We start from the raw sequence: 26,405 nt of genomic DNA, 5'->3' as shown, positions 1-26,405 counted from the left end.
TGGTGAGCTCCCCAATTGTAACCTTGATTCTTAGATATGTTTGAATGTTGGTTGGATGTGTGTTCAAGTGTGCTCAAGCTTCAAACATTTGGATTATGATCAAGTATGGAGGTGAGTGAAGGTTTCAACAATGTAAGCATGGGTGGATTTTGCCATTAAAATAATATTTTGGTAGTTCATGAGCTCTCAAAATAGCATTATAAGTCTGCATATGAAGGTGGATGATTTGTGAGAGAGGAAAGGTCCACTTTATAGGCCAAGGGGTAGTGAGATGGAGGGTCAAGATGCAAGGATGAGTGAAGGGTGAGGGAAGGCTAGGATGCAAGGAAAGGGGAACACATGGATTGTGTTTCTTCAAATCCATAGCCTTATGACAAGTGTCACAAGGGGATTGGATATGAGGGGATGGTCAAAATGGGTGGTCAAAGGGAGTTATGAGGGAGAAGGAGTGTGGAAGAGGGATTTAAGAAGCTTTAAAGAGTCATTAATGTATGTAAGATCCTTAAAGTCTTTTGGATAGGAACATAAGAGTGATAGGATAGAAGTTTGACTTTGGTTTGGCTTATGATTTCTTAACCCTTGGTTAAAGTTGTGCACATGTTTAGGGAAGGGATTAGGTTTAGCTTAGGAGGGAATTAGGATGCAAGTGGCATATTAGAGTGATGCAAGTGGGCTAGCATTAATGAGGTGGGTTAATTAGTTGGCTAAGAGAGGTTAGCATGGGTGAATGGGTTGGATTTAGCTAATGATAGGGATTTAGGAATGGTTGAGGTTAGGGATTTAATTTATTAACTGATTTATTTAAAAAAAAGGAGATGTGGAATTAAATTAAACAGGTATAGTGAGATTATTTAATTTAATAGGAGAATATAGATTTAATTGATAATTAGAGTTTTGGTTGTCATTTGATTTTATCAATTAGACTATAGTTAATTAAGTGGATTAATTAATTAGGAAATGGTGATCAATTAATTAAATAGTAAACATTTAATCAATAATGTCTTAGAAGATAACTAAATAAGATTATATTAACATGTAATCAGATTTAGGTGTCTACACTTTGGTGTATCTGGAGTATGTTCTCTTGTGATTTATGTTTTACTTTGTATGCAACTAATATCATGTTTAGAGGATTATTAGTATGTTACTTGATGCATTCATTTATCATGATGTTTTTATCATATTGCTTAGCTAGGAATTCTTACCACTTCTTTGGGTTAGTGATTCTATTGGTAGATTAGCATTCTAAATGTTTCTTAATTCATGTGATATTATTGGATGGGTTAATAGTAAGAAAGATCTCATGAGACAACTCCAAGAAAGATCTCATGAGACAACTCAAATGATCTTGTTGGCAAATTGAGATTCATGCTCAGGGGTATATGTTGGAAATATAAAAGAAGTAACTAAGAGGGGGGTGAATCAGTTACCACTAAAATAAATCTCAGATCCCTTAGATGTCAACAATAAAATTTAGACTGAGAAAATTGATTGTTGTGTTACTCGGTAAACACATTGAAAATGTTGTAACTTGGTAAAAGAAGAGTGTGAATTACTTTTAGTAAATCTTAAAACATTAATCATAATTAATCTTGCAAGCATAAGAGAAATAACATGAACACATGAGACACCAAGATTTAACGTGGAAACCCAATTTGAGAAAAATCACCAATGTAACTAGTTACTATTTTTCACTCTTCTGAAGTGAGCCTTGTTAGGAGCCAACCATGTTAAAGGTTACAAAACACACTATTAGGTGTGACCCTATTAGAGGATTTAATCACCCTGTTAGGAGTGGCCTTGCAAGAGGTCTTAAAACAATTCAATGGAATTTTCACCTTGTTAGAGGATTTACAACTAGCTGTTAAACCAACTCTGTTAAGAGATTTTAGATCACTGCTACAATGGTTGGAGAGTAACAATCAATTGACCTAATTGTGATGCAACTGAATTTCTAAATCCAGATCTCTTTTCTGCTTAAACTTGATCCTTCCTGATCGAATATTACTTTTTTTCTCCACAAGGATAACTTCTTATCCTTCAAGTTCGCTCCTTTTCTTTTCTTCTCAATTCAATCAACACACTTTCACACACACTAGAAATCTCAACTTGACCTTTTATTTATACCTTCTAGATTGTCAAGTCGGCCCAAATTCAAATTATAATAACTAATATTCATCATCATAGTCAGCTAGAATCAATACATAAAGTAATTAAGCTTCATATGCCAAAACAAGAAAAATCCTTTGAAAGCCAACCCTGCTCAGTAGAAACTAACTTTAGAATGATTCTTTGTCTTAACCAACAAAGGCTCGGTTAACACTACGAACTTGCAAAAATCTTTTGGCAATCGAGTGAACTCGGTGAATACTAACTCTGTCTAATTTTTCCTTCATTAACCAAGTGAGCTCGATTAATGCTCTTTTTTGCCTCAATTCCTCAACGCCTAAGTGAGCTCGGTAGACACTATCATTTGTTCAGAGTAAACTTGTGAATGCTCAGTAGACAAGGAAAACTATTTTCACTGACCAAGTGACCTTGGTAAGCACTGTCTGTCAACTAATATGACTTTTGTGTAATATCAAAGACAATGCACAATTAATCAATTATATCCAACAATCTCCCTCTTTGGCATTGATGGAAACACAACATGTCATAGCACAATGAAATTTTGAGAACAAGAGTCCTTTTGATAGAAAATTTCTCCCTCTTTAATTTTACACAAGAACTTTTTCTTTATGCTATATTCTCCCTTTGCATACTTTCTTTTCAAACTTTTCCCTCTACAAAATTTTAGAAAGATAAAGATATGATAGTAAAATTCTCCCTCTTTGACAACACATACCAAATTTGTATCATTATACCTTGAGTACTGATTCATATACAATATTCTCTTGATTATAGTGCATCAACTAATTGATTTTTAGCTAGGTTCTTGTCGATGCATCACTAAACTTCATTTAGTGAGCTTCAAATAGTGGAATGACCCCTAGCTTACCTCTTAGATAAAAGAATGCATCCTTAGGTAATGGTTTGCTGAATATGTTTGCAATTTCTTCTTTTGTATGGCCATATTCCAATTTGATTTCTTTGTCTTGGACCAGTTCTCTGACAAAGTGATATTTTATAGTAACGTGCTTTGTTTTGGAATGCATCACTAGGTTCTTTGATATGCTAATTGCATTGGTGTTATCACAATACATGACTACTGGCTCTTTGATTTCAACCTTCATTCCTTCTAGCAATTGTTTGAACCAAACAATGTTAGAACAATTCATTGCCGCTACTACATACTCTACTACTGATGTGGATTGGGATGTGCACTTTTTCTTCTTGCTTGTCCAAGATACCAACCTTCTACCAAGAAAGAAAGCTCCACCACCTGTGTTTTTTCTGTCATCAAGATTTCCTACCCAAACAGCATTAGTGAATACCTTTAGGTCTAGGTTTCTTGCAAGTTTGTACCATAAGCCATAGTCCTCAGTACCTTTCAGATATCTCAAGATTCTTTTGATTGCCATCATATGATTTTCTCTAGGTTTAGCTAAGAATATTGCCACTACCCCAACTGCTAAAGCAATATTAGGCCTTGTGTGAACTACATGTTGTAATTTTCCAATCATTGATCTGTATAAGGTCTGATCTACTTCTTTGGAGTCATCATCTTTGGTAAGCTTGAGTCCAATACACATGGGGGTACCAACTGGTTTAGAATCTTCCATACCAAACTTTTTGGGTATCTCTTTTACATACTTGGATTGGGTGATATAGATACCATTCTTGTTTTGTTGTATCTGTAATCCAACAAAGAATTTTATTTCACCAAACATGGACATCTCAAATTCTTTGTTCATTTATTCTGAAAATACTTTGCATAGGTCAAGATTTCTTGTAAATAGATTATTATCCACAGATATCTCTGCCAACACAAGAAAAATTCTTCAAAAGTCGACCATGCTCGGTAGAAACTAACTTTAGAATGATTATCTGTGTTAACCAATAGATGCTCGGTTAACACGAGTGAACTTAGTGAATACTATCTCTGTCTGATTTTCCCTTCATTAATTGAGTGAGCTCAGTTAACACTCTTTTTTGCCTCAATTCCTTCGACACCTAAGTGAGCTCGGTAGACACTATCATCTGTTCAGAGTAAACTTGTGAATGCTCGATAGACAAGACAAACTATCTTTACTAACCAAGTGAGCTCGGTAAGCATTGTTTGTCAACTGATATGACATTTGTGTAACATCAAAGACAACACACAATTAATCAATTGTATCCAACAGTATAGTTAGGGCCCTTGAGGTCTCATGATGCTATTATGGTAGGAGGAAATGAGTATGATTGTATTGAGTTTCTTATTTTATGTTTAGAGATAATATCTTATGGTTCTTTATTCCTTATTAATGTGATGTTTTTGTTTGTGCTTTTCTTATGATGCTATGGTTTAGAATGGATAGATTCTTTTGCTTCTACATTCTAGTTTACTAGGATGATTTGATCTTTTGGATATGGTTTCAACTATTTACTCCTTGACTATGGTGGTTCTGGTACTCCCCAATGTGGAGGTTCTAACCCTACTTGCCTTCTAAATTGTTCGTTTGGCCTTGTGAGTAATTTTGGGTGACCATTTTCTAGTTCTGTGTGATGTTGTTCTTATATCGCACCACTTCTTGCAAACTATCATATGATACTGGAAAGTATCATACTGCCTCTTGAGAAATGTTGTACGATATTGGAAAAGTATCATATAAGTATTCTATGTATTATCATACGATATTGAACTAGTATCGCACAAGGTCTGAGAGAAAACCTGCTCGACTAAATAGTGGGTGCTTTCCAACTAGTTCATTATGTTGTAGAAGGTGTTTTAGATACCATTTTCATAGGTTTTTCTTCCTATAGTGAAGGGATATATAAAATATATCATTTAAGTATATATATAATCCTTTGTTTATCGATTCCTCAAATATTTTGTACTTAGGCATAATGTAATTCAAAAAATTACTTGAAAAATGAACTTCATAGAACCATCAAATCTTCATATGTGAGGCTAAAAATAGAAAAGTGGGATGAATGTGAAGGGGATAACACACCTATCATATGGTGACATGTAAGCAATGTCAAGACTAGGCCTCTAGAACAAGTGCAAAAAGGTAATATCTTAAAATCAACAAAATTTTAGTATGGTATTCTCAAGAATTTTGAGGGTACAAACACAAAGAAACAAAAGGAATGAGAGGAAAGGAAAATAGGGGACCCAATATATATATATATATATATATATATATATATATATATATATATATATATATATATATATATATATATATATATATATATATTTTTTTTTAATTATATTTATGTACAAGTATGCAAGGCATTACAATTCTCATGATTAGTTATCTTATAAAGGTATCAAGAGAGCCATTGTCAAGTACTTTGTGATATATAGTCTTATCTTAGCTAATTTATTTCTTATTATCTAATGCTAGTATTATGTTGTTTACTAACATCTAAAAGGCTTCATCTACATCTTGAGTAGAGCTCAATTTAGAGATTCGCGATGCTAGTGTATCATCATTAATGCAAAGTTTATATTATTAACATCTACTCCCTCGAAATCATGCAATTGTTATCATCATCATCATTTTAATTTTGGGGATGGGAACATCTATACAAGGCTTAATTAAGGATTGTTATCAGTGTTTCCTTGTGCTATATCTTCGTGAATCCATGTAGCTTCACGACCACACTTTGCAGCTATCTTTCCCCATGGGATAGACCTAGGTACAACTTATCACGTCCTTCTCACCCTTATCTCTTGCCCAGGGTATGAAGTGACCGTATAGTCTCCCAAACACTAGCCACTCTAGATCAGTGAAACCCTGTAGTGTTCCTCTCCACCAGTGACACTCCTCCCACAACACTTAGCGATAAAACAAAGCCCTTGGTTGCCTCAGTCCTTCTCATTCATTGTTGTCCTTCTTCCCTTCAAGGAAGGATCCCTAAACCCTAATCTTGTTTAGCGTGACTCTTTCTCTCTTCCTCATCTTCTATTTTAGATTTTTGTGATTGTTCTTTTATCAACATCATTTGGTGTTTTTTTTGTTGCTATCTTCTTGGTTGTAAGCTCCTAGCCCCTTAGACCCATGTTGTGGCCTCTTGTTGGACGTTAATATTGTCTTATCTTATAGGCCTCAATTTTTTTCTTCTCTTTCATGCATTTTGATATAGATTTAAAAATATCAAATTATGGAAGTTATATTGAAAAATAGATTAGACTATGTCAAACACTTTCAAAACAACCCAAAACCATATAACTATTGCATCTAGAAATAGAGTTCAATTGATTTTCCCTCAAATTTTGAAGACTACTCAAATTCATGCTCAAACCATCCTCAACATCTAACTCCCATCAACATAGTGCTTAGATAGTACCACCCAATGTTAGAGTTCTACCTAATTTTAAACCACAAATTTATACCGTAGGTTCCTCCATGTACCTCTCTTTTAGCTTTGTCTTCCTCTTTTGTGCTCTTTTGCATAATGTTACATTTGTTTAGTTTAGCCATCTTGGGCTAGTTCATTGTACATACTCAACCAATATTTGACCACTAACAAAAAAAATTGATAATGAATGTTAAAAATCTTAGCTCCCTCTTGAAAACTATAGCCAAGTCCATTCATTTTTCAGTAATGTTGTATGGAAGAAGGATTTGATCAAGTTAATGCATTCTTAGTTTAGGATCACTTTTCTTATACATCAAGAATCACAGACATAATAAAAGACATAATTATCATAGCTCACACAATTATACTAGAATCATAAAAAATCACATATATTAAGCAATATGACTAGAAACTCTCATATAAACCAACAATGCTAAGATCTTTGATAAGATTTTTCCCTCTCTTACAAGCAAGATTACACTATAAATATTAAAGAAACTATAATTAAGTGAAACAAATCTAAAAGACCCAATTCCTTATTAGCTAAATTAACCATCTAATTACACTCAATTTTACTTACCTACATTTTTCAAGCTATAATTCAATTTCAACTAGTTAAAAATTGATGTAACATTATTATTATTATTTTAAGTAGTGAATTATGCACCCAATTATTTTACATTATATTTATGACTCATACTATGTGGTGATTTGATCTTCTGGATATGATTTCAATTGTTTACTCCTTGACTATGGTGGATTTGGTGCTCCTCAATGTGGAGGTTCTAACCCTACTTGCCTTCTAAATTGATAGTTTGGTATTGTGAGTAATTCTAGGTGACCATTTGCTAGTTATGTGCGGGGTGAAAGCACAAACCTGTGTCACCGTTTGTGATATCTGGGGCGTTACGACCAAAATAGTTTCGGCCATAAGGGTTTCAACTGAACATGTTCTGGCCGTAGAGATGTGGCAAGTTTTCCTATTGACATGGCATGGAGGGTTACAACTAAAACCCTTTTGGCCAAAAAGGTTTCGATCGTAATCCCCATGCTTTAGAAAACGATCGTCAATCACTTTTCGGCTATCATTTTCACTAGACACATATATAATAGAATATATGTGGAGAATAATGTGCCCATATCAAATGTATAAAAATATCATGTATCAAATGTCTCAAAATATCATAAAAAATTGCCAAAAAGTGATTGACAACGGTTTTATAAAGGATGAGGGTTTCAGCTGAAACCCTTTCAACTGAAAGGGTTATGATCAAAACCCTCTATGTGGCATCCTAAGTGGCGACCACCCAAGCAAAAATAAGAACTTTTGTAAACATCTCACTTTGAAGGCCAATTTGACCTACTAAAATGAGGGTTTTTAAAAACTAAAAATATACTTCTATAGGTCTCAAGTCAAGATTATGATCATATAAATTTTTTATTATTTTGATTATGGATAATATGTTATAAATTGAAAATATTACAAGTAAGTATTTTAAGATTCAGGAAGATGTCTATTCAAAAATAGGAAAAAAATAGTAAATCGTGTTCACAAATTATTATTTTTTCATGTTGCACTAGAGGAGAGAGTCTTCTTCAAGAATATGTAATTTGTTTTAAAAAATACATAGATTTGATGGAAAAAGTTTGAGAGGAAAAATTGTCAATTTTTGATAACTTTGACTTTGACCAATTATAACTTGAAAAATATTAGCCAAATTTCAATTTTTCTTTTTTGGTGCACTAGGTATACATGTCAAGTCTAACATATTCCATAATCAAACCAAAATATGATCATTTGCATATATTTGTTTGACAGGAAAAAAACTCTATATTTTTTACATTTTTAAAAAATCAAAAAATAAACTTTAAAAGTTCAAAAATAAATAAAATTTTCACTCAATTTAAAAAAATAAAATTACAAACATAAACTTATCCAATTTTTATACATTTCATTAGTTTACATCATCTTAAAATTCTAAACACAAATGCCACTTTTATGTCATTAAAGTTGAAGAGTTTAGATTTTGATATCACTTTCCTTTATAAAAGGTGACACAAGTTTGTGCTTTTACCCTGCGATGTTGTCCTTGTATTGCAACACTTCTTGCAAACTATCGTATGATACTAGAAACTATCATACTACCTCTTGAAGAATGTCGTACGATATTGGAAAAGCATCATATGAGTACTCTATGTAATATCATACGATACTGAACTAGTATTGCACAACGTCTAAGAGAAAGCTTGCTCGACCAAACAATGGGTACTTTCCAACTAGTTCAATGTGTTGTAGAAGGTGTTTTGGATACCCTTTCAGAGCTCTTGCTTCCTATAGTGAAGGGATATATAAAATCTATTGTTTGAGAGAGAGAGAGAGAGAGAGAGAGAGAGAGAGAGAGAGAGAGAGAGAGAGTAATCCTTTGTTTATTGATTCATCAAATATTTTGTACTTGGGCATGATGCAATTCAACAAACTACTTGAAGAATTAACTTCACAGAACCATCAAATCTTCATATGTGAGGCTACAAATAGAAAAGTGGAATGAATGTGAAGGGGATAACATACCTATCATGTGGTGACATGTAAGCAGTGTCAAGACTAGGCCTCTAGAACAAGTGCAAAAAGGTAATATCTTAAAATCAACAAAATTTTGATATGGTATTCTCAAGAATTTTGAGGGTACTAGCACAAAGAAACAAAAGGAATGAGAGGAAAGGAAAATAAGGGACCCGATATTTTTTTTAAAATTATATTTATGTACAAGTATGCAAGGCATTATAAAGGTATCAAGAGAGCCATTGTCAAGTACTTTGTGATATATAGTATTATCTTAGCTAAGTTATTTCTTATTATCTATTGCTATTATTATGTTATGTACTAACATCTATAAAACTTCATCTACGTCTTGAGTAGAGCTCAATTTAGAGATTCGTAATGCTAGGGTATCTTTATCAATGCAAAGTTTATATTATTAGCATCCACTCCCTTGGAATCATGTGATTGTTATCATCATCATCATTTTAATTTTGGAGATGTGAACATCAATACAAGGCTTAATTAAGGATTGTTATTAGTGTTGTCTTGCACTCTATCTTTGTGAATCCATGTAGCTTCAACACCACACTTTGCAACTATCTTTCCCCACGGGTCGAACCCAGGTACAACTTATCACATCCTTCTTGCCCTTATCTATTGCCCGGGGTATGAAGCGATTGTATTCTCCTAGACACCAGCCACTCCAGATCAGTGAAACCTTGTAGTGTTCCTCTCCGCTAGCGACACTCCTCCCGCAACACTTAGCGATAGAACAAATCCCTTGGTTTCCCTAGTCCTTCTCATTCATTGTTGTCCTTCTTCCCTTCAAGGAAGGATCCTTAAACCCTAATCTTGTTCAAGGTGACTCTTCCTCATCTTTTATTTTAGGTTTTTGTGATTGCTCTTTTATCAACACCATTTGGTGCTATCTTCTTGGTTGTAAGCTCCCAGACCCTTAGACCTCTGTTGTGGTCTCTTGTTGGACATTAATATTATCTTAACTTATCTTATAGACCTCAATGTTTTTCTCCTCTTTCATTCATTTTGGTGTAGATCTAGAAATATCAAATTAGGGAAGTTGTATTGAAAAATAGATTAGACTATGGCAAACAATTTCAAAACAACCCAAAACCATATAACTATTGCATCTAAGAATAGAGTCCAACTAATTTGCCCTCAAATTTTGAAGACTACTCAAATTCATGCTCAAACCATCCTCAATATCCAACTCCCATCAACATAGTGCTTAGATAGTACCACCCAATGTTAGAGTTCCACCTAATTTGAAACCACAAATTTATACCATAGGTTCCTCCATGTTCCTCGCTTTCAGCTTTGTCTTCCTCTTTTGTGCTCTTTTGCATTATGTTGCATTTGTTTAGTTTAGCCATCTTAGGCTAGTTTATTGTATATACTCAACCAATATTTGACCACTAACAAAAAAAATAGAGAATGAATGTTAAATATCTTAGCTCCCTCTTGAAAAATATAGCCAAGCCCATTCATTTTTCAATAATGTTGTATGGAAGAAGGGTTGGATCAAGTTAATGCATTCTTAGTTTAGGATCATTTTTCTTATACATCAAGAATCACAAAGATAACAAAAGACATAATTATCATAGCTCACACAATTATACTAGAATCGGCTTAAAAATCACATATATTAAGCCATATGACTAGAAACTCTCATATAATCCAACATCTTACAAACAAGATTACACAATAAATATTTTAAAAACCATAATTAAGTGAAACAAATCTGAAATACCCCATTCCTTATTAGCTAAATTAACCATTTAATTACACTTAATTTTACTTACCTACATTTTTCAAGCTATAATTCAATTTCAACTATTTAAAAAATGATAAGACGTTTTTATTCTTTTAAGTAGTGAATTATGCACCCAATTATTTTACATTATATCTATGACTCATAATATGTGGTTGTTGAAATTAAATGTCCTTTCATGGACTTAGATATGGTGATCTCTGATTAGATTTGCTTACCTTTTTCCTACACTCGGAGCCAATGGGGGCCGTAGTCGGTGAAGTGATGGAGAAAATGTTGGCGCATAGTGGGGCATTTCTTCTCTTAGATATCAATATTCCTTGTGAGCATTATGGAGTACTGTCATCAACCCTCCCACATCCCTTCATCATTACCCACTTTATCGGGAGCATCGTTATTGCTTGTGATTACGGACTACGATGGAATGGATTCTCTTTACTCTCCCCCATTCTGTTCACAATCGACAACCCTCCATTTCTGTCCTTTTTGTGTTACAGTGAACCGTCCCCAGTCATCTACTTTTTTAGGTTTCTATAAACGTAGAAAAGTGTAACCTAAGTTTGTTTGGATTTATTCGTTCAAAAAAAAGTACTAAATTGCTAAGTGACACATTGTGTGACGTGTACCTAATTCACCCGTTTTTGTCTAAAATAAAATAAGACTTCGTTTTAAGGACTGTTAATGGTGGGCTTATTCTGTTGTCTATTATCAACATTGGCTTGGATAGGAATTTTATGTATCTTGAGTTTTTGAACAGTATATCAGATTTTGATAATTCCTTTTGGTTGTATTTATTAATATATAATTTTAGAAATAGTAATTTAAAGTAGAGTTTAAGATATATTCTTTATTTTTCTATTATTTACTTTGATAACAAAAGAAAAATTGTAAGATTAGTAGTCATAATTTTGTACAATTAATCTGATTGCTACCTTTTTCTCCTAAAAATCAAAGGTTCTTAGTCTACTGGTTAATTTCTGAATAGATCTTTAATAAATAAAATCTATAGACAGATTGGTGCTCTTCCTTGTATTGAATGCAATGAAATTTCAATTTAATATTTATCTATATATTGTATATTCAATAACATTTAAGAATAATTTGTAAGATCATTCTTATAAACTATATAAAATTTATAATATTTTTTAAAATGAGATCTCTCCTTATAAGAATGGCATAAGACTAATTATATTCCATATGCATAATTACAATTAGATATAAGAAAGATATAAGATTAATTATATTTAATATGAAGAATTACAATTAGATTTAAGAACACTCTTTTAATAAGTATATATACATCTATTTTTACTTACAGACATCATTCAAAGTTCGTTTTGAAGAAAGATTTTTTTGAGGGTTTTTAATCATCTATGGCGGAAAAGTCTCATAGCTCTCTCTCAGAATTAAAAACTGAAGTATTTGTTCTATTATTAATGTTTAAAGCATGCTCCAAAGCCCAGGTCTTGTCCTATATATATCATGACTCGTAAAGCTTGAATTTGCCTGATGATCTCCGTATTTTTAACAGTTAGAATTACAATTTAACATAATACATATTTCTAGTTTTAAACAATATCTTCAAAGCCTAAGTAATATCCTTAAAGCTTAATTGCAGGTAAAAATATAAAGAATATAACTCTGTAACGACTTTTTAAATTTGCTTGAATGAAGAATGAAATAGATTGAGAAAAAATAGAAGGAAAATTCAACTTGTCAGATCCTATCACACTTACTGTACCAAATAGCCAAAACCAAGAAAAGGATATGATGATGATTCTCCAAAACAGGTCCCGCTCTGTTCTTCTGCTGTGTACAACTTGACTGAACAGTCCCCTTTTTTCTGTTTGATCAAATTTTTAAAAAACTTTGCCGTATATATATGTGTTTTCAACTTTCAATTATCAGAATGAGTCAGATCTAAAGAATTTGCGAATGCAAAATGTAATGGGTTCAGTAATTTCTTTCATCTTTGTTACAGGTCCCACAATGTTCTTCACATTGACTTGTGACATTTGCATCTTTCGGCAGAAAGTTTCTTTTGAGAATCCTGTCTCCTTGATGATACGAATCCGAGGATTCTCTCAATTTGATAACCTCCTCCGAAAGCAACCTCACGCTCAAGATGTGCACAGTAGCTCTGGAAAACGCTAACAGTGACATGCAACCTAAAGTTAAGCTTGAACAAAAACTCCACTTCAAGCCTATTAATCTCCCTTGTTTTAATGCCTCCAATTTCTGCATAATATGCATTGTTGTAATTTCTGCGGCACACAGCAAAATACTTCACTCAAATGCTTACAAAAGACAAAAATTAAGAACAAAAAATGAAAACCTAATCTTAAAACTCCTGAAACCCTAATTTTAAAACCCTAGAATATCCCCAAATACTTACACATCGTCAAGAAACTTGGCAGCGATCATGACGCTGGTAATAAGAAGCCTGTGCACATTCAAAGAAGTGACACGGAACGTTTTCGAATGGTAATAAATCAGTCTGTCGATGTAAGCATACGCCACAACAAAAACCGAAGGGCTGCACCTCACATACTTAAAAATCCTTTCCAAAAATTCCTCAATGCTCAAATCGGGAATCAAATTCGCACTGAAAATGCAGGAAAATGATAAATCTTTAGAATTCTCCGGCCTCCTCTCGTTCCTGACTATAATTCTGTTTAGAAGAGATGAAACAACAGACAGAATGCATGGGAAATTCCCGCGCCGGTCTGAAAACGAATACAAATCCGATCGAATATGAGTCGGAGTTATGATCGAGTAAGCCATGAAAATTTTGAAGCTAAATTGAAAATGAAACCCTAATTAAAGATAATCTGATTTAGGAACGGGCTTTATAGCAACGCCATTAATCTAAAAACCCTACACAATTTCATTTTTCCCTTTTCACAGATGAACACTTGGCAGGCAAGCATTTCGTGGTAATGGACTTGTATTGTATAATTTGTATGTCGTATAAACAGGCTTTTCCATATTTTAATCGGTATTTTGGCCGGGCTTGCGGCTGATGAAAGCCGTCTTTTGCCGGCAAATCAAAACCTCATAAATGAAACTTCGAGAGTCAAGTAACAGTACTGTTAAGACCGCCATTGAAACTGTCTAATTATCGATCCATTTGTAATTAACTACACCTAAAAAAGATTCGTGAATTCCTCAAGAAAAACCGTTGAAACAGAAAATTCCTCCGACCTACATTCTCCTCTTCACGTGTATCTCTGGAGTACGCATTGCGCAAGGAAACATTTAACTAATTAAAGTTTTTGACAGTCCCAAAAATATCCCGTGATAAAGAAAAAAAAGTAAATTGGCATTGCTTTTCCTGCGGGAAATTACAACCAATTTTACTTTTTACACGTTTTCGAAGTTGCTTAGGAGAAGGAACTGACTTTAGCCGCAGAACCGATGAATTCTCCCGCTTTTCAGTGGAATTGTCCTTTTTATATTGAATTTAATACATTTTGAAGTCCTTATCTCTATATTACTTTAATTGGGTATGATTTGTGTGTCCACTTCGTTAATGTTTCTAATTTTAATGGACTTTGTTGTGTGTCCTACGGCACGGGTTTCTCTACTGTCTATTTCATTCATAAAAGATGTCATGATGTATGTTTACTGTACACATTAAGGAGGGTTTCCCTACTACCTATTTCATTCATAAAAGATGTCATGATGTATATTTATTGTACACATTAAAAGTGGATGTGATGTTTTTTAATTTTAGAATTTCTTTAAAAGAAATGTAGCATGGTGATATTGCTATAAGGATTTAGCTCATTTTGAATCAAACTCATTGACCCATGTTTCATGAATAGTGATTCAACATGAATCCATCTCTCATGAGAATAAATGGAACACTTAACACTCTTTGGATCTAGGTGATGCTCATAGGGGTGAAGCACGGGGACTTCCCAGGAGGTCACCCATCCAAGTACTACTCCAGCCTAAGCGCACTTGAGTGTGAGCATCACCTTGATCCAATGAGTGTTAAGTGTTCCATTTATTCTCATGAGAGATGGATTCATGTTGAATCACTACTCATGAAACATGGGTCAATGAGTTTGACTCAAAATCACACAGCGAAATCCTGATTGCAATATCACAATTTGACTTGATGTGGAAATTTCCTACTTATCAAGAAATGTAGCAGTTTAGTATTTGATTTGTGTAACTATGTGTAAGAATTGGTATTCAATTTGTACATCATGATATTAGATCTCTATTTTTTTAATAGTTTGGTCTATACCATTTCAATTCATATACCATTCTAATATTGTAGTGTATACCATATAAGAATTGATATTCAATTTTGACGATTTCTTCTACAATTTAATTTATAAAAGATGTCATAATATAATGTATATTTATTGTCCATATTAAATTCAATATGATGTTTTTAAATTTTTATAATTTATTTTAAATTACTAAATTTAATAGTTTAGTATTTGATTTGTGTATTTATATGTAAGAATTGATATTCAATTTGTACATAATGACATTAGATTTATTTTTTATAGTTGTTTATTCAATTAATTTTTATTATTAATAAAAGAGTATTGATCTAGTTATAAGATTTGACTATTGTGGTAGTTACTAATGATCTAGAGGCCTAACTAAAAGTACAAGAGCAAGAGAGAATCAATATAATAATAACAAGAATAAATTAAATTCTCTTCAAGAATGGAACAGAGTATATTAATTGGATGAGTGTACATTGAAGACCCTTTAGTTAGGTACACCAAGGTGAGACCTACAAAGATGTGAGATTATGATGTGCCTTAATATTATGACATGATGCATAAAGTGATGACTTATCACCCACCTAAGGTGGAAAAGTGATAATGTGATAAGTCCACTAGGTGAAAGTGAAAGTGTTTCACTTAAAGTATAGAAGTGATAATGTGTTAAATGCACTAAAATGTAGGAATAATCTTATATGGTTCCCAAGTAACATGTCTACTTAGGACGTGTTGGCTCCTGATTTAACAATGATTTCAACTGCCTTTTGAGAATGCAATAAATACCTAGGAATTAGCTAAGTACAATGAAAGATATTCCCATGCAAGCCAATAGGACCAACTGACAAGACTTTACAATCTTCTTCCCTTTGAATTTATTAGGATTTGGATGGGTATACCTCAGAATTTATTATTACTTCTCTTTATAACAATATTCATCATAAATTCCTCTATATAGCAAATAATTGCCTTTGAAACTTCTAATTTAGACATTATATGAAGGATGAAAAATAGCTAATTCCACATACCTTACACCTTTCTAAATCAAGCATAAGCTACCTTTCTAGATCTACAAAAAAGACAAAAATATTAAGAATTTGATTTATAAGATTTAATATTATGTAGCTAGGTAAAATGTCCAACATTAACTTATGATCAATGTCTTATCCATTGGGGCCAAATACTCACAAGATATGACACACTACAACAAATCTATCTTTTCACTTTGTAAAAATGAAATCAATACTTGATTCAAAATCTCATACTTATCGATATCTTCCTATGATACTTTCAATTATCTTCAATCATCTTAGGCTTTTACATAATCATTTTGATTAACAACAAAATATGAGACAAGATATAATTCAAACTGAATTACAAATAAAATTTAAAGTACAAGTGCCATTGAATTTCATAAAATTGAAAGATAACACACAAAGAAACAAGATCTGAATTGGGTAGCCATGTTTTTCTTCATTTGTATTAGTTTTCTTTGAAAAATAATACAATCCAAGTTTCAAAATTGTTGAAAATAAGTTGACTCCCAATAATAAGAACACCCTACAACTTTTGAACTTTCATTCCAAAAAACCAAACCAGATCTATTTTGCTACATAACATTGGACCAACCTAAAACATGAATATGACATTCTCTTTTAAAACTCGAACCCTCCATATCAGTCTTGCAAATCATTTTATAAGCAAGGATTGCAACAAGCTTTAGACATGGGAGAGTGATAGATACATGTCTCCAAATAGTAGGATACAAAACACAATTACAAACAACACAAAAGTGTCATTATCAACAACTTTATGAAATAGTTACCAGACATACAACTGACAGTTTGCATATTTCGAAGGAAGCTTCATAATTTTTCGAGTAGGCATATCCATAGTAGGTGAACCACAAAAGTAAGATACCCTGAATTTTGATGACTGCTTCTTCCCTCTCTTTTTTTGACATGTCCTCTGCAGTTGTTGGTTCACTATCCTTGTCAACTTTAGGGGCAACCTCCTTGGTAGCTTTTGGGGCAACCTCTTCAACACGTTCAGGGGAAACCTCTTCAGTAGGTTTGGGGGCAACCTCTTGTTAGGATTAACCATATATAGAAATAACAATTACATGCAAATATAAACAATATCAAAAAATAATAAATCACAAAGAAGAGAACTTAAGACACCAAGATTTAACGTGGTTCACCTAATCCCTGGGCTATGTCCACCAAAGAACAAGTCTAATATTATTATGATCCAGTGATTACAACTTGATGACAATTTGTAATCCCTTACATCTCAATACTGCCACAAGAAGCAATTTTTGCATCACACCTTATGAAAATCCCTAACCCTAAGCTCTTTTATACTAGTATTTTTACTGCTTTAGGGTTATAATTACTTATTACATGTGAGCCCAAAATCTTGATAAAATAGGACCCAAATTTTTTTATGAAGTATGTACAATACTTGCCTAATCAATCACCACAAACTAACACCTCTTCAGTAGGTTGCATAACCTTTTCAACTTTATCTTGGTCTTGTGCTCGACCCTCAATTGCCACCTATGGATCTTGTATTTTGGAAGCATGCTTTCTTATCCACTCATTGTAAATAGTATCATTAGGCCACATAAAATCCATGATTTCCTTTTCTATTCAAGCAACATTTTCCATTTCCCTTTCAATTGTTTAGCCTAAAAAATATAAGATTTGTAAAAATTCCTTGTTTCTACCATCTTCTCCATAGTTTTTGCAAATAGATCATTATCATCATTTTTATGATATCTTTCATTCTATTTTTGAGCAAGGTATACAAGTCTTCATCCCATTCGTTAAAAGTTTTAAGGCTATGATACTTGTTGGAAACCAAGGGAAAAAGGTTGAAATACTTATTCTTATATTTGGAGAGATAGAATTTTACCTTTCTCTACAACAACTCTTTATTTATATCAAACTCCACCAAACCTATTACCTAATCGCATGTCTTTTCAATTAATTCGTCAATTTGGACTTTGTCTATAACATTTGTGCATATACTGATAATTTCTTCTTCTTGGTTAACTCATTTGTGAAAATTTTTCCTAAACACATCATCATTCTCACTAAAGGATTTCTCAATAACTAGAAGCTTTGATATCATAGGGTGAAGTAATCTAGTATCAATTCTAGATACAAGGTGTAAAATGGTTTCCCTCATCTTTTCTTCATATCTTTGCACCACCTCTATCTAAGTAGTCTTAATGTTATTCTTTTTCTTCTCAATTTCTTCACTCAATGATTCTCTAGTGTGTAATTGATGTAGGAACATCCGGTGGTGTAAGGGCAATCCTATATCACCCAAAAATACACTTAGTGTTAGTTTTTGTTTAACGTGTTTTTATATTTGGATACCCATTTGGGTCAAATTAAGAATCCAACTCTCATAGTTTCACTATTGATTTTCTGAGTTAGAGTTTTTGAGCACCTTGGGATACATGTCAATGTAGAAAATAGGTTATTTTATAATTGAGCCATAATTATAATAAGTTAGAGGGTGTAAGTTTAAGGGATGATTATACTTGTAATTTAAAGAACACCTGGAAAAAGAATCAGGTCAAAAGGCTTTATAGTTTGAAAGTTATTACAATTTTAAGTTGCCTAAAGACCTCCTAAGAGCACTTCAAAGTCAAATTTGGGGCACTAAGCGGCCTTGTACAGGCCCAAAAAGGGGAGAAAATTGAAGCTGGTCTATAGGGCTACAAAGTGCTTGGAGAGCTTTCTGGAAATGTAAACGGTTCATCAATTAGATCCCAGATCAAAAGTTATGCCTCTCGGAAGTTGGACTACCATTTCTAGATTCTTCTAATTTTACACTGGCTTCTAACGTGTTTTCTAGAACCTTCTATTTTGGTAGTAGATGCCAAATGGCATATTCTAAAATTTATTCCCAACCCTAAACTTAATTTGGGGTACTTAAGGAGATTTTTGACATTGTAAAGGAAATTTTTGGTGGAGTTTGGGAGAAGATACTATGAGAGGGGTTTTCTCCAAAATTTGATAACATTGTAAGCCCATAGGACATGTCATGGAGTATATTTTTGTTGTACTAAATGTAATAGCATATCATTTTTTTATAATAATATTTCCCCTTCCTTGTTGTGTTCATTTTTGTCTTGGATTGTGCCCCAATCAAGTGATATCAGAGCTAGTTTTCTTGAGTGTATAGACAAAGCACTGACTATGAGGCAATTTGCACCAGAACTGTGTGGTTGTGGGTTTTGATACAAGAAGATGCCTCCATGAAGGGAGCATGGTGGAAGGTTCAGAGTTGTTTCTCCTGAGGTTAGAGCCCTCTAGAGACAAGTCCAAGCATTGCAGGAGGAGATCCGTAGAGGGATGAATGTTGTCATAGACGACGAAAGTGAGGAAGAAAATGAATAAGGAAATATTGGGCAAGAAAGGGAAAGAGATGGAGAAGTCCTAAACCAAGTGGAGGAGAGGCTTTTTAGGGCCATTTCCAAGCTTGGAAAAAGACCTAAAATTGATGTCAGCATGTTTTCAGGAAATCTAAACCCAGATGAGTTGATCGACTGGATCAATGAGCTGGAGGAATATTTTGAGTATGAGGATATTGGGGACCCTGATAGGTTTAAGTTGTGAAGGCCAAAATGAAAGGCCATGCCAAAATCTAGTGGCAAGAGATTCAATTGGAAATAAATAGAAGAGGAAAGGAGAAAATCACAAGATGGGATCGCATGGTGGACATACTAAAGAAGTAGTTCATTCCTATTGACTATGAGCTCGATTTGTTCAAAAAGATGCAAGGGTTAAAGAAAGTGGGAAAATTTGTCCAAGAATACATAGAGGAATTTTATTGAGTCCTTATTAGGTTGGGGCATGTAGAAGCAAATAAGGAGAAGGTTGCACGTTACCTTAGTGGGTTAAGACCTAACATTCATGAGGAGTTAAGTCTGGTTAGAATGACTAGCATTGAAGATGCATACCAGTTTGCCTTGCAAGTTGAGGAGAAACTAAACAAAATGTTTGAAGGAAGGCAAAGAGGGCACAACCAAGGAGGAAGGGGTAGTGGCAGGTCATTTGGAGGTTGAAATGAGAACCAAAAGAAAAATGAAGATGTGGGTACTAGTCAAATTAAGAGGAATAAGGATTTCATCTACTCCTGTGATCAAAACTTTGTAGATCAGAGAGGAAGAGACAAAGGACATGGACAAGGTTTAGGATGAGGAGGCTTCCATGGTACCTATTTTCATTGTAATGAAGAAGGTCATCGTGCCTTTGAATTCCCTCAATGCCAAGGAAGGACAGATAGGAGAGTTTATGGTCAAGCAAGGGTTGCTCATGTGGATGATGATACACAGTCATCACATTCAGAGGATGTAGAGAGAGGAGAGGTTCTAATTAATGAAAGGGTCTTAGTGAGTGGTGAGACTTAACCTAGACAAAGGAGGAGTTTGTTTTGTACTAGGTGTAAGTGTGAGGGTAAATGTTGTGATGTGATTGTTGATGATGGGAGCACTAACAACTTAGTGTTAGAGGAGATGGTCTCAAAGCTAAAGTTGAAGAGGGAGAAACACCCCCAACCCTAGCAGATTGCTTGGGTGCAGGATGATCATAAATATATGGTTAGTGAGCAATGTTTAGCAAAGTGCAAGATTGGGAGTTACCATGATGAGGCTCTCTGTGATATCATTCCAATGGATGTCTGCCATTTATTGTTGGGAAGGCCATGGAAGTTTGATAGGCATGCTATACATGATGGTCATGCAAATACATATTCTCTGACAAAGGATGGAGTTTGCCACAAATTGAAGCCCTTGATAAAGGAGGGTGAAAATGTATGTAGTAGTGCTAGGGTATGTCAGGTTGATGGAAGAAATTTTTTTGGATGGCATGAAACATCAACATATGTGTTATGCTTTAATTCCTAAAAAGTATAAGTAAGGTAGTAGTGAAGTTCTACTTGAAGTTTTAGGCCTATTAAGTGAGTATGGAGATAAAATCTCAAATAATGTTCCAGAAGGTTTTCTGGCAATAAGGAAAATCATTCATCAAATATATTTAGTCCCTAGAGCTAGTTTTCCTAACAAGGCTACTCATAGGATGACTCCTACTGAGACTGAGGAGCTAAATAGACAATTTTATTAGTTGTTGAAGAAAGGTTTAATTCGAGAGAGCTTGAGTTCATGTGTAGTCCTTGAGGTGTTGGCACCAAAGAAGGATGAAGACTAGAGAATCTGTACAGACTCTCAGGATAGAAATAAAATAACCATCAAGTACCGATTTCCTTTACCAAGGATGGATGATCTTATGGACTACTTGAGTGGAGCTTAGTACTTCACAAAGATAGATGTCAAGAGTGGCTATCACCAGATACAGATACAAGAGGGAGATAAGTGGAGGACTGCATTGAATACCAAGGAGGGTCTATATGAGTGGTTAGTCATGCCCTTTGGATTAATCAATGTGCCAAGCACCTTCATGTGGCTTATGAATGAGGTACTAAAAAATTTTTTGGGAAAATTTGTTATTGTTTATCTAGATGATATTTTGATTTTCAGTAAGTCTTTGGATGAACATTTATTGCACATTCATAGTGTCCTTGAAAGTTTGAGGGAAGATAAATTATTGATTAATTTGAAGAAGTGTAGCTTTTTCAAAAGGGAGTTAGTCTATTTGGGGTTTTTTGTATCAGTTGAAGGTCTCAAAATGGACCTAGAGAAGGTGAGGGTCATCCTGGAATGGCTTACGCCAAGGTCTACCATTGGGATAAGGTTATTCCATGGTTTGGCCAATTTTTACAGGAAGTTCATTAGAAATTTCAATAGTATATGTGCACCCCTAATTGAAACAATGAGGAGGGATAGAAAAGAGTTCAAGTGGACTGCATGAGCTACAAGGAGTTTTGAATTGTTAAAGAAGAGGTGATAGAGCAACCTATCTTGGCACTTCTTGATTTCAACAAAGTTTTCTAGGTGGATTGTGATGCTAGTGTTAGTGCTATTGGGATTGTGTTGAGCCAAGAAGGTAAGCCTATTACCTATTTGAGTGAAAAATTGAATGATGTAAAGAAGAAATATTTTGTTCATGATCAAGAGTTCTATTGAATAGTTCAGGCCTTAAAGAAATGGAGGCATTATTTGTTGCCAAAAGATTTTTTTTTGTATACTGATCACTAAGAATTGTAGTACCTAAATAGCCAAGGTAAATTGAATCAGAGACATTTGAAATGGGTAGAGTTCATGCAAAGCTATACATTTGTATTGAAACATAGAAGTGGAAGGTCTAATAGGGTTGCAGATGCATTAAGTAGGAGACAATTGTTGTTGACATTAATGTAGGTTGAAGTGGTTGGGTTTGATGAACTTAAGAATATGTACCCTAAGGATCTCGACTTTGTAGAGGCTTGGAAGGCTTGTAAACAACATATTACTCTAGATAGGACCAGGTGGCTAGATTACATGATTCAGGATGGTAAGTTGTTCAAGGGAAGTCAATTGTGTATTCCAAGGAGTTCCATGAGGGAGAAGTTGATGAAGGAGAAGCACAGTGGAGGGATGGTAGGACACATTGGTCAAGATAAGACCATTGCCATTATTAGATAACATTATTTTTGGCTTCAATTGTCACAAGATGTGAAGAAGTTTATGCAGAGTTGTCAAGTATGTCAAATAGCCAAAGTATTTAGTCAAAATACTAGACTCTATCATCTATTGCATGTTCCATCGAAGCCTTGGAAGGACATAAGTATGGATTTTGTTCTTGGATTACCAAGGACACAAAGGGGTAATGACTCAGTATTTGTGATGGTTGATAGGTTCTCCAAGATGACACATTTCATTCCTTACTACAAGACTCATGATGCAGTGCATATTGCAGATTTATTTTTCAGAGAGGTGGTGAGGCTACATGGTCTTCCAAAAAGTATTGTTTCTAATAGAGATACTAAATTTCTTGGATATTTTTGGAGGACTTTGTGGAAGAAATTGAAGACTGAATTAAAGTTTAGTTCTACACATCATCCATAGACTAATGGACAAACAAAAGTAGTAAATAGAAGTCTGGGTAATTTGCTGAGGTGTTTAGTAAGAGATAAGCTCAAGGGATGGGATTTGATTCTACCACAAGCAAAATTTTCTTACAATAATTATATGAATAGAAGTACTGGTAGATTAATATTCCAAATTGTGTATGGGAGTAGTCCAAGGATTGCACCAGAGCTGAGGAAGATAAAACAAGGGGAGAGGACACATGCTGAGGTAGAAGACTTTGTTGAACATGTCAAGAACCTACATGAGGAGGTACATGCACATATTACCAAGATGAACCCACAGTATAAGGCTAGAGTAGATCAAAAGAGGAGACATAAGGAGTTCCAAGTCGGGGATATGGTTATGGTATACTTGAGGAAGGAATCATTTCCAATGGGTATCTACAACAAGTTGAAGATGAAGAAATTTGGCCCTTGCAAAATTTTGAAGAAACATGACTTAGGAAATGCATATGAGGTGGAGTTGCCAGATGGTATTCAAATTTCTCCTATTTTCAATATTGTAGACTTAACAAAATATCATGATGATGGTGTAGATGAGGATTTGATGCTAGAGCCATGTCCAATTCCTACTTCTAAAAAGGAAGAGATTGAAGAAATTTTGGATAGTCATGTGGGCCAAAGTACTAGAAATAGAGAGTATGAAGAATACCTGGTGAAGTGGAAAGGATGACCAATAGAAGATTCAACTTGGATATATGTAGTGGAAGTTTCCCATTTGGGTTTTCCTCTAGTTATAAAGTGATAGGGTCACTTTTTTATTTACCCTGGGTGTCTGATGTAGGAGCATCCAATGGTGTAAGGGCAATCCTATATCACCCCAAAAAAATGTGCTTAGTGTTAGTTTCTTTTTAATGTGTTTTCATTTCTAGATACCCATTTGGGTCGAATAGAGATTCCAACTCTCATAGTTCCACTACTAGTTTTCTAGGTTAGAGCTTTTAAGCACCTTGGAATATGTGCTAATGTAGAAAATAGGTTATTTTGTAATTGAGCCATACGTATGATGAGTTATAGGGTTTAAGTTGGAGGGATGATTATACTTGTAATTTAAAGCACTCCAGAAAAAGAATCAAGTCAAAAGGCTTTATGACTTGAAAGTTATTGCAGTTTCAAGTTGTCTGGAGACCCCCCAAGAACACTTCAAAGTTAGATTTGAGGCACTAAACATTTTTTGTATGGGCTTGAAAAATGAGGGATTAGAAAAGATGGTCTATAGAGCTATAGAGCACTTGGAGAGCTTTCTAAAAATGTAGACAATTCATGAATCAAAGTCCTAGATCAAAAGTTATGCCTCCTAGAAGTTAGACTACAATTTTGGATTCTTCTAATTTTGCACTAAATTTTGACAAGTTTCTAGAACCTTCTATTTTGGTAGTGGATTCCAAATGTAACATTCTAAAATATATTCCTAAACCTAAACTTAATTTGGGTTACTTAAGGACATTTCTGGCATTGTAAAGGCAATTTTTTGGTGGAGTTTGGGAGAAGGTATTGCGAGAAGGGTTTTCTCAAGAATCTAATAATATTGTAACCCCATAGGGCATGTCATGGAGTCTATTTTTGTTGTACTAAATGTAATAGCATATCACTTTTGATAATAATATTCCCCTTTTCCTATTGTGTTCATTTTTTCTTGGGTTGTGCCCTCATCAAAGGTACACTATTCAACCTACTTGACTGAAAGAATTTGTGTGAGATAATCTTTACTGCAAAAGCAATTAGGGGATCTTTTATGGTGTCATTTTTAATTCCTCTCTTGTTCCACACAACCCTTGTATTTTTCTTAATGACCTCTTTTGCTTCATTTCTCATGGTTTTAGGTCTATCTAGGGTTTGATACCATGTTAGCCTTTGCACAATATTCTTCGTGATCTTGATTAGTCCATTTTCTAACCATACATGTTTGGAAAATCTAGGGCATGGGTTAACCCTTTTCTTTCTGTAATCTTATATTTCTCCTTTAGTGCACCATTTTCACTTCATTTTTCGTATAGGTCTTTGATTTCCATATCACCTATGCTACCCACCTTGCATGTGTAATAGTATCTCACATCTTGAATCATTAAGACTTGTGGTGGTATCATGTATAATGCACCAGACGAGTCTTGTTTATAAGAAATGTTGGGAATTGCCTTGAAATTTAGTTGTCTAATTTCATTGTTGATTAATTGAACATTAAAACTTCCTTTCCCTCTTTGACCTTAGTAGCAGAAGAAGTAGATGCCATATTTAACACCTAGGGTTTGCACAAATTCAAATAGCATAGCTCAACACACGATAAATACCTTCACAAATCTAATGAATGGTGTAAAATAGTGATTGAATTCACTCTACAAATGCTTGAAATTATCTCTTCAATTTGCCTTTAGCTCTTCATTCTCTCTCCACTTTTGAATGATTTCAAATGAGTCAAAAAATTGATCATATAGACCTTAAAACTTCATAATTAATGCTTAGTGCTTACACAGATGTAAGCTTGGCTTGAATAGAAATTTCAACTCACTTAGCTTCCATGTAGTTTCCTTTATACTCGGAAACCACTATGAGCCCAATCAACACTATCACTTACAATAGCTTAGCATTAACTATATTTCACTCAAAAACCATAGTGAAACTTTTCATGCTTAGTAGTAACATGAAAACTAACAAAATTTAAAGATTTCTTCCAAATTCTTAAACAAGACTTTGCATCTTTCTTCATGAAAATATAATCATTTTAGAGGTAAAACCTTGGAACTGATGTATAATATATCTTTTAAATATCAGTCCCACACATACCTCTTGATTGCTTAATTGGAGGTGGTGTGATCAACTGACCCATTGGGTGAAGTGATCCCATATGAACTTGATGTGATGAAATCTTCCTTTTTCTTCCATGTTTTGTTCATCTCATCTCTAACATTCTCAACATTTTTCTTTCATTTTTCTTTGTTGAATTCACTGTTAGGTGCCTTTGACCTTTTTGGACAATTCCTACTTATGTGACCAATTTTCAAATAGTTAAAACATGTAGTTTGACTCAACCATCTTTTGTAGTCACTTCTGAAATGTTTTCTAATGCAATTTCCAAAAGCATGTCCATACTCTTGACAATAATGACAACTATACCTTGTATTATAATCCCAATTATAAGAGTTGTCATTTTTCTTTACCTTTGTCTTCTTGTTTGATGACCATTTTGGCTTGGATCTACATTCATATGCTCTATGTCTATACTTTTGACAATTATAGAAGTATCCTTCAAATCTATTTGTTCTTATGGTCTTGGTTCTGCATTCATGTGCTTGATGTCCTTTTTTGTTGCATTTGTGATAGTGACCCATAAACT

The 26,405-nt window shown here is 33.9% G+C and overlaps 1 protein-coding gene across 1 annotated transcript; it reads right to left on the bottom strand.

Moving 5' to 3' along the window:
* Positions 1-12,361: 12,361 nt before the first annotated feature.
* Positions 12,362-14,022, bottom strand: LOC149553348 (cyclin-U2-1-like). The gene is made up of 2 exons (XM_089788810.1): positions 13,177-14,022; positions 12,362-13,045 (listed from the first exon to the last, which is right to left on the bottom strand). The coding sequence occupies exons 1-2, from the start codon at positions 13,563-13,565 to the stop codon at positions 12,778-12,780; spliced, it is 657 nt and encodes a 218-aa protein (XP_089644936.1). The 5' UTR covers positions 13,566-14,022; the 3' UTR covers positions 12,362-12,777.
* Between the last annotated feature and the right edge of the window lie 12,383 nt (positions 14,023-26,405).

This window comes from Cupressus sempervirens, chromosome 6, assembly GCF_028749045.1.
Source record: "Cupressus sempervirens isolate cs-2001-9-10 chromosome 6, ASM2874904v1, whole genome shotgun sequence".
Taxonomy (NCBI): domain Eukaryota; kingdom Viridiplantae; phylum Streptophyta; class Pinopsida; order Cupressales; family Cupressaceae; genus Cupressus; species Cupressus sempervirens.
The sequence above is the reverse complement of the archived record's forward strand: the minus strand, read 5'-3'. Positions and strand labels throughout refer to the sequence as shown.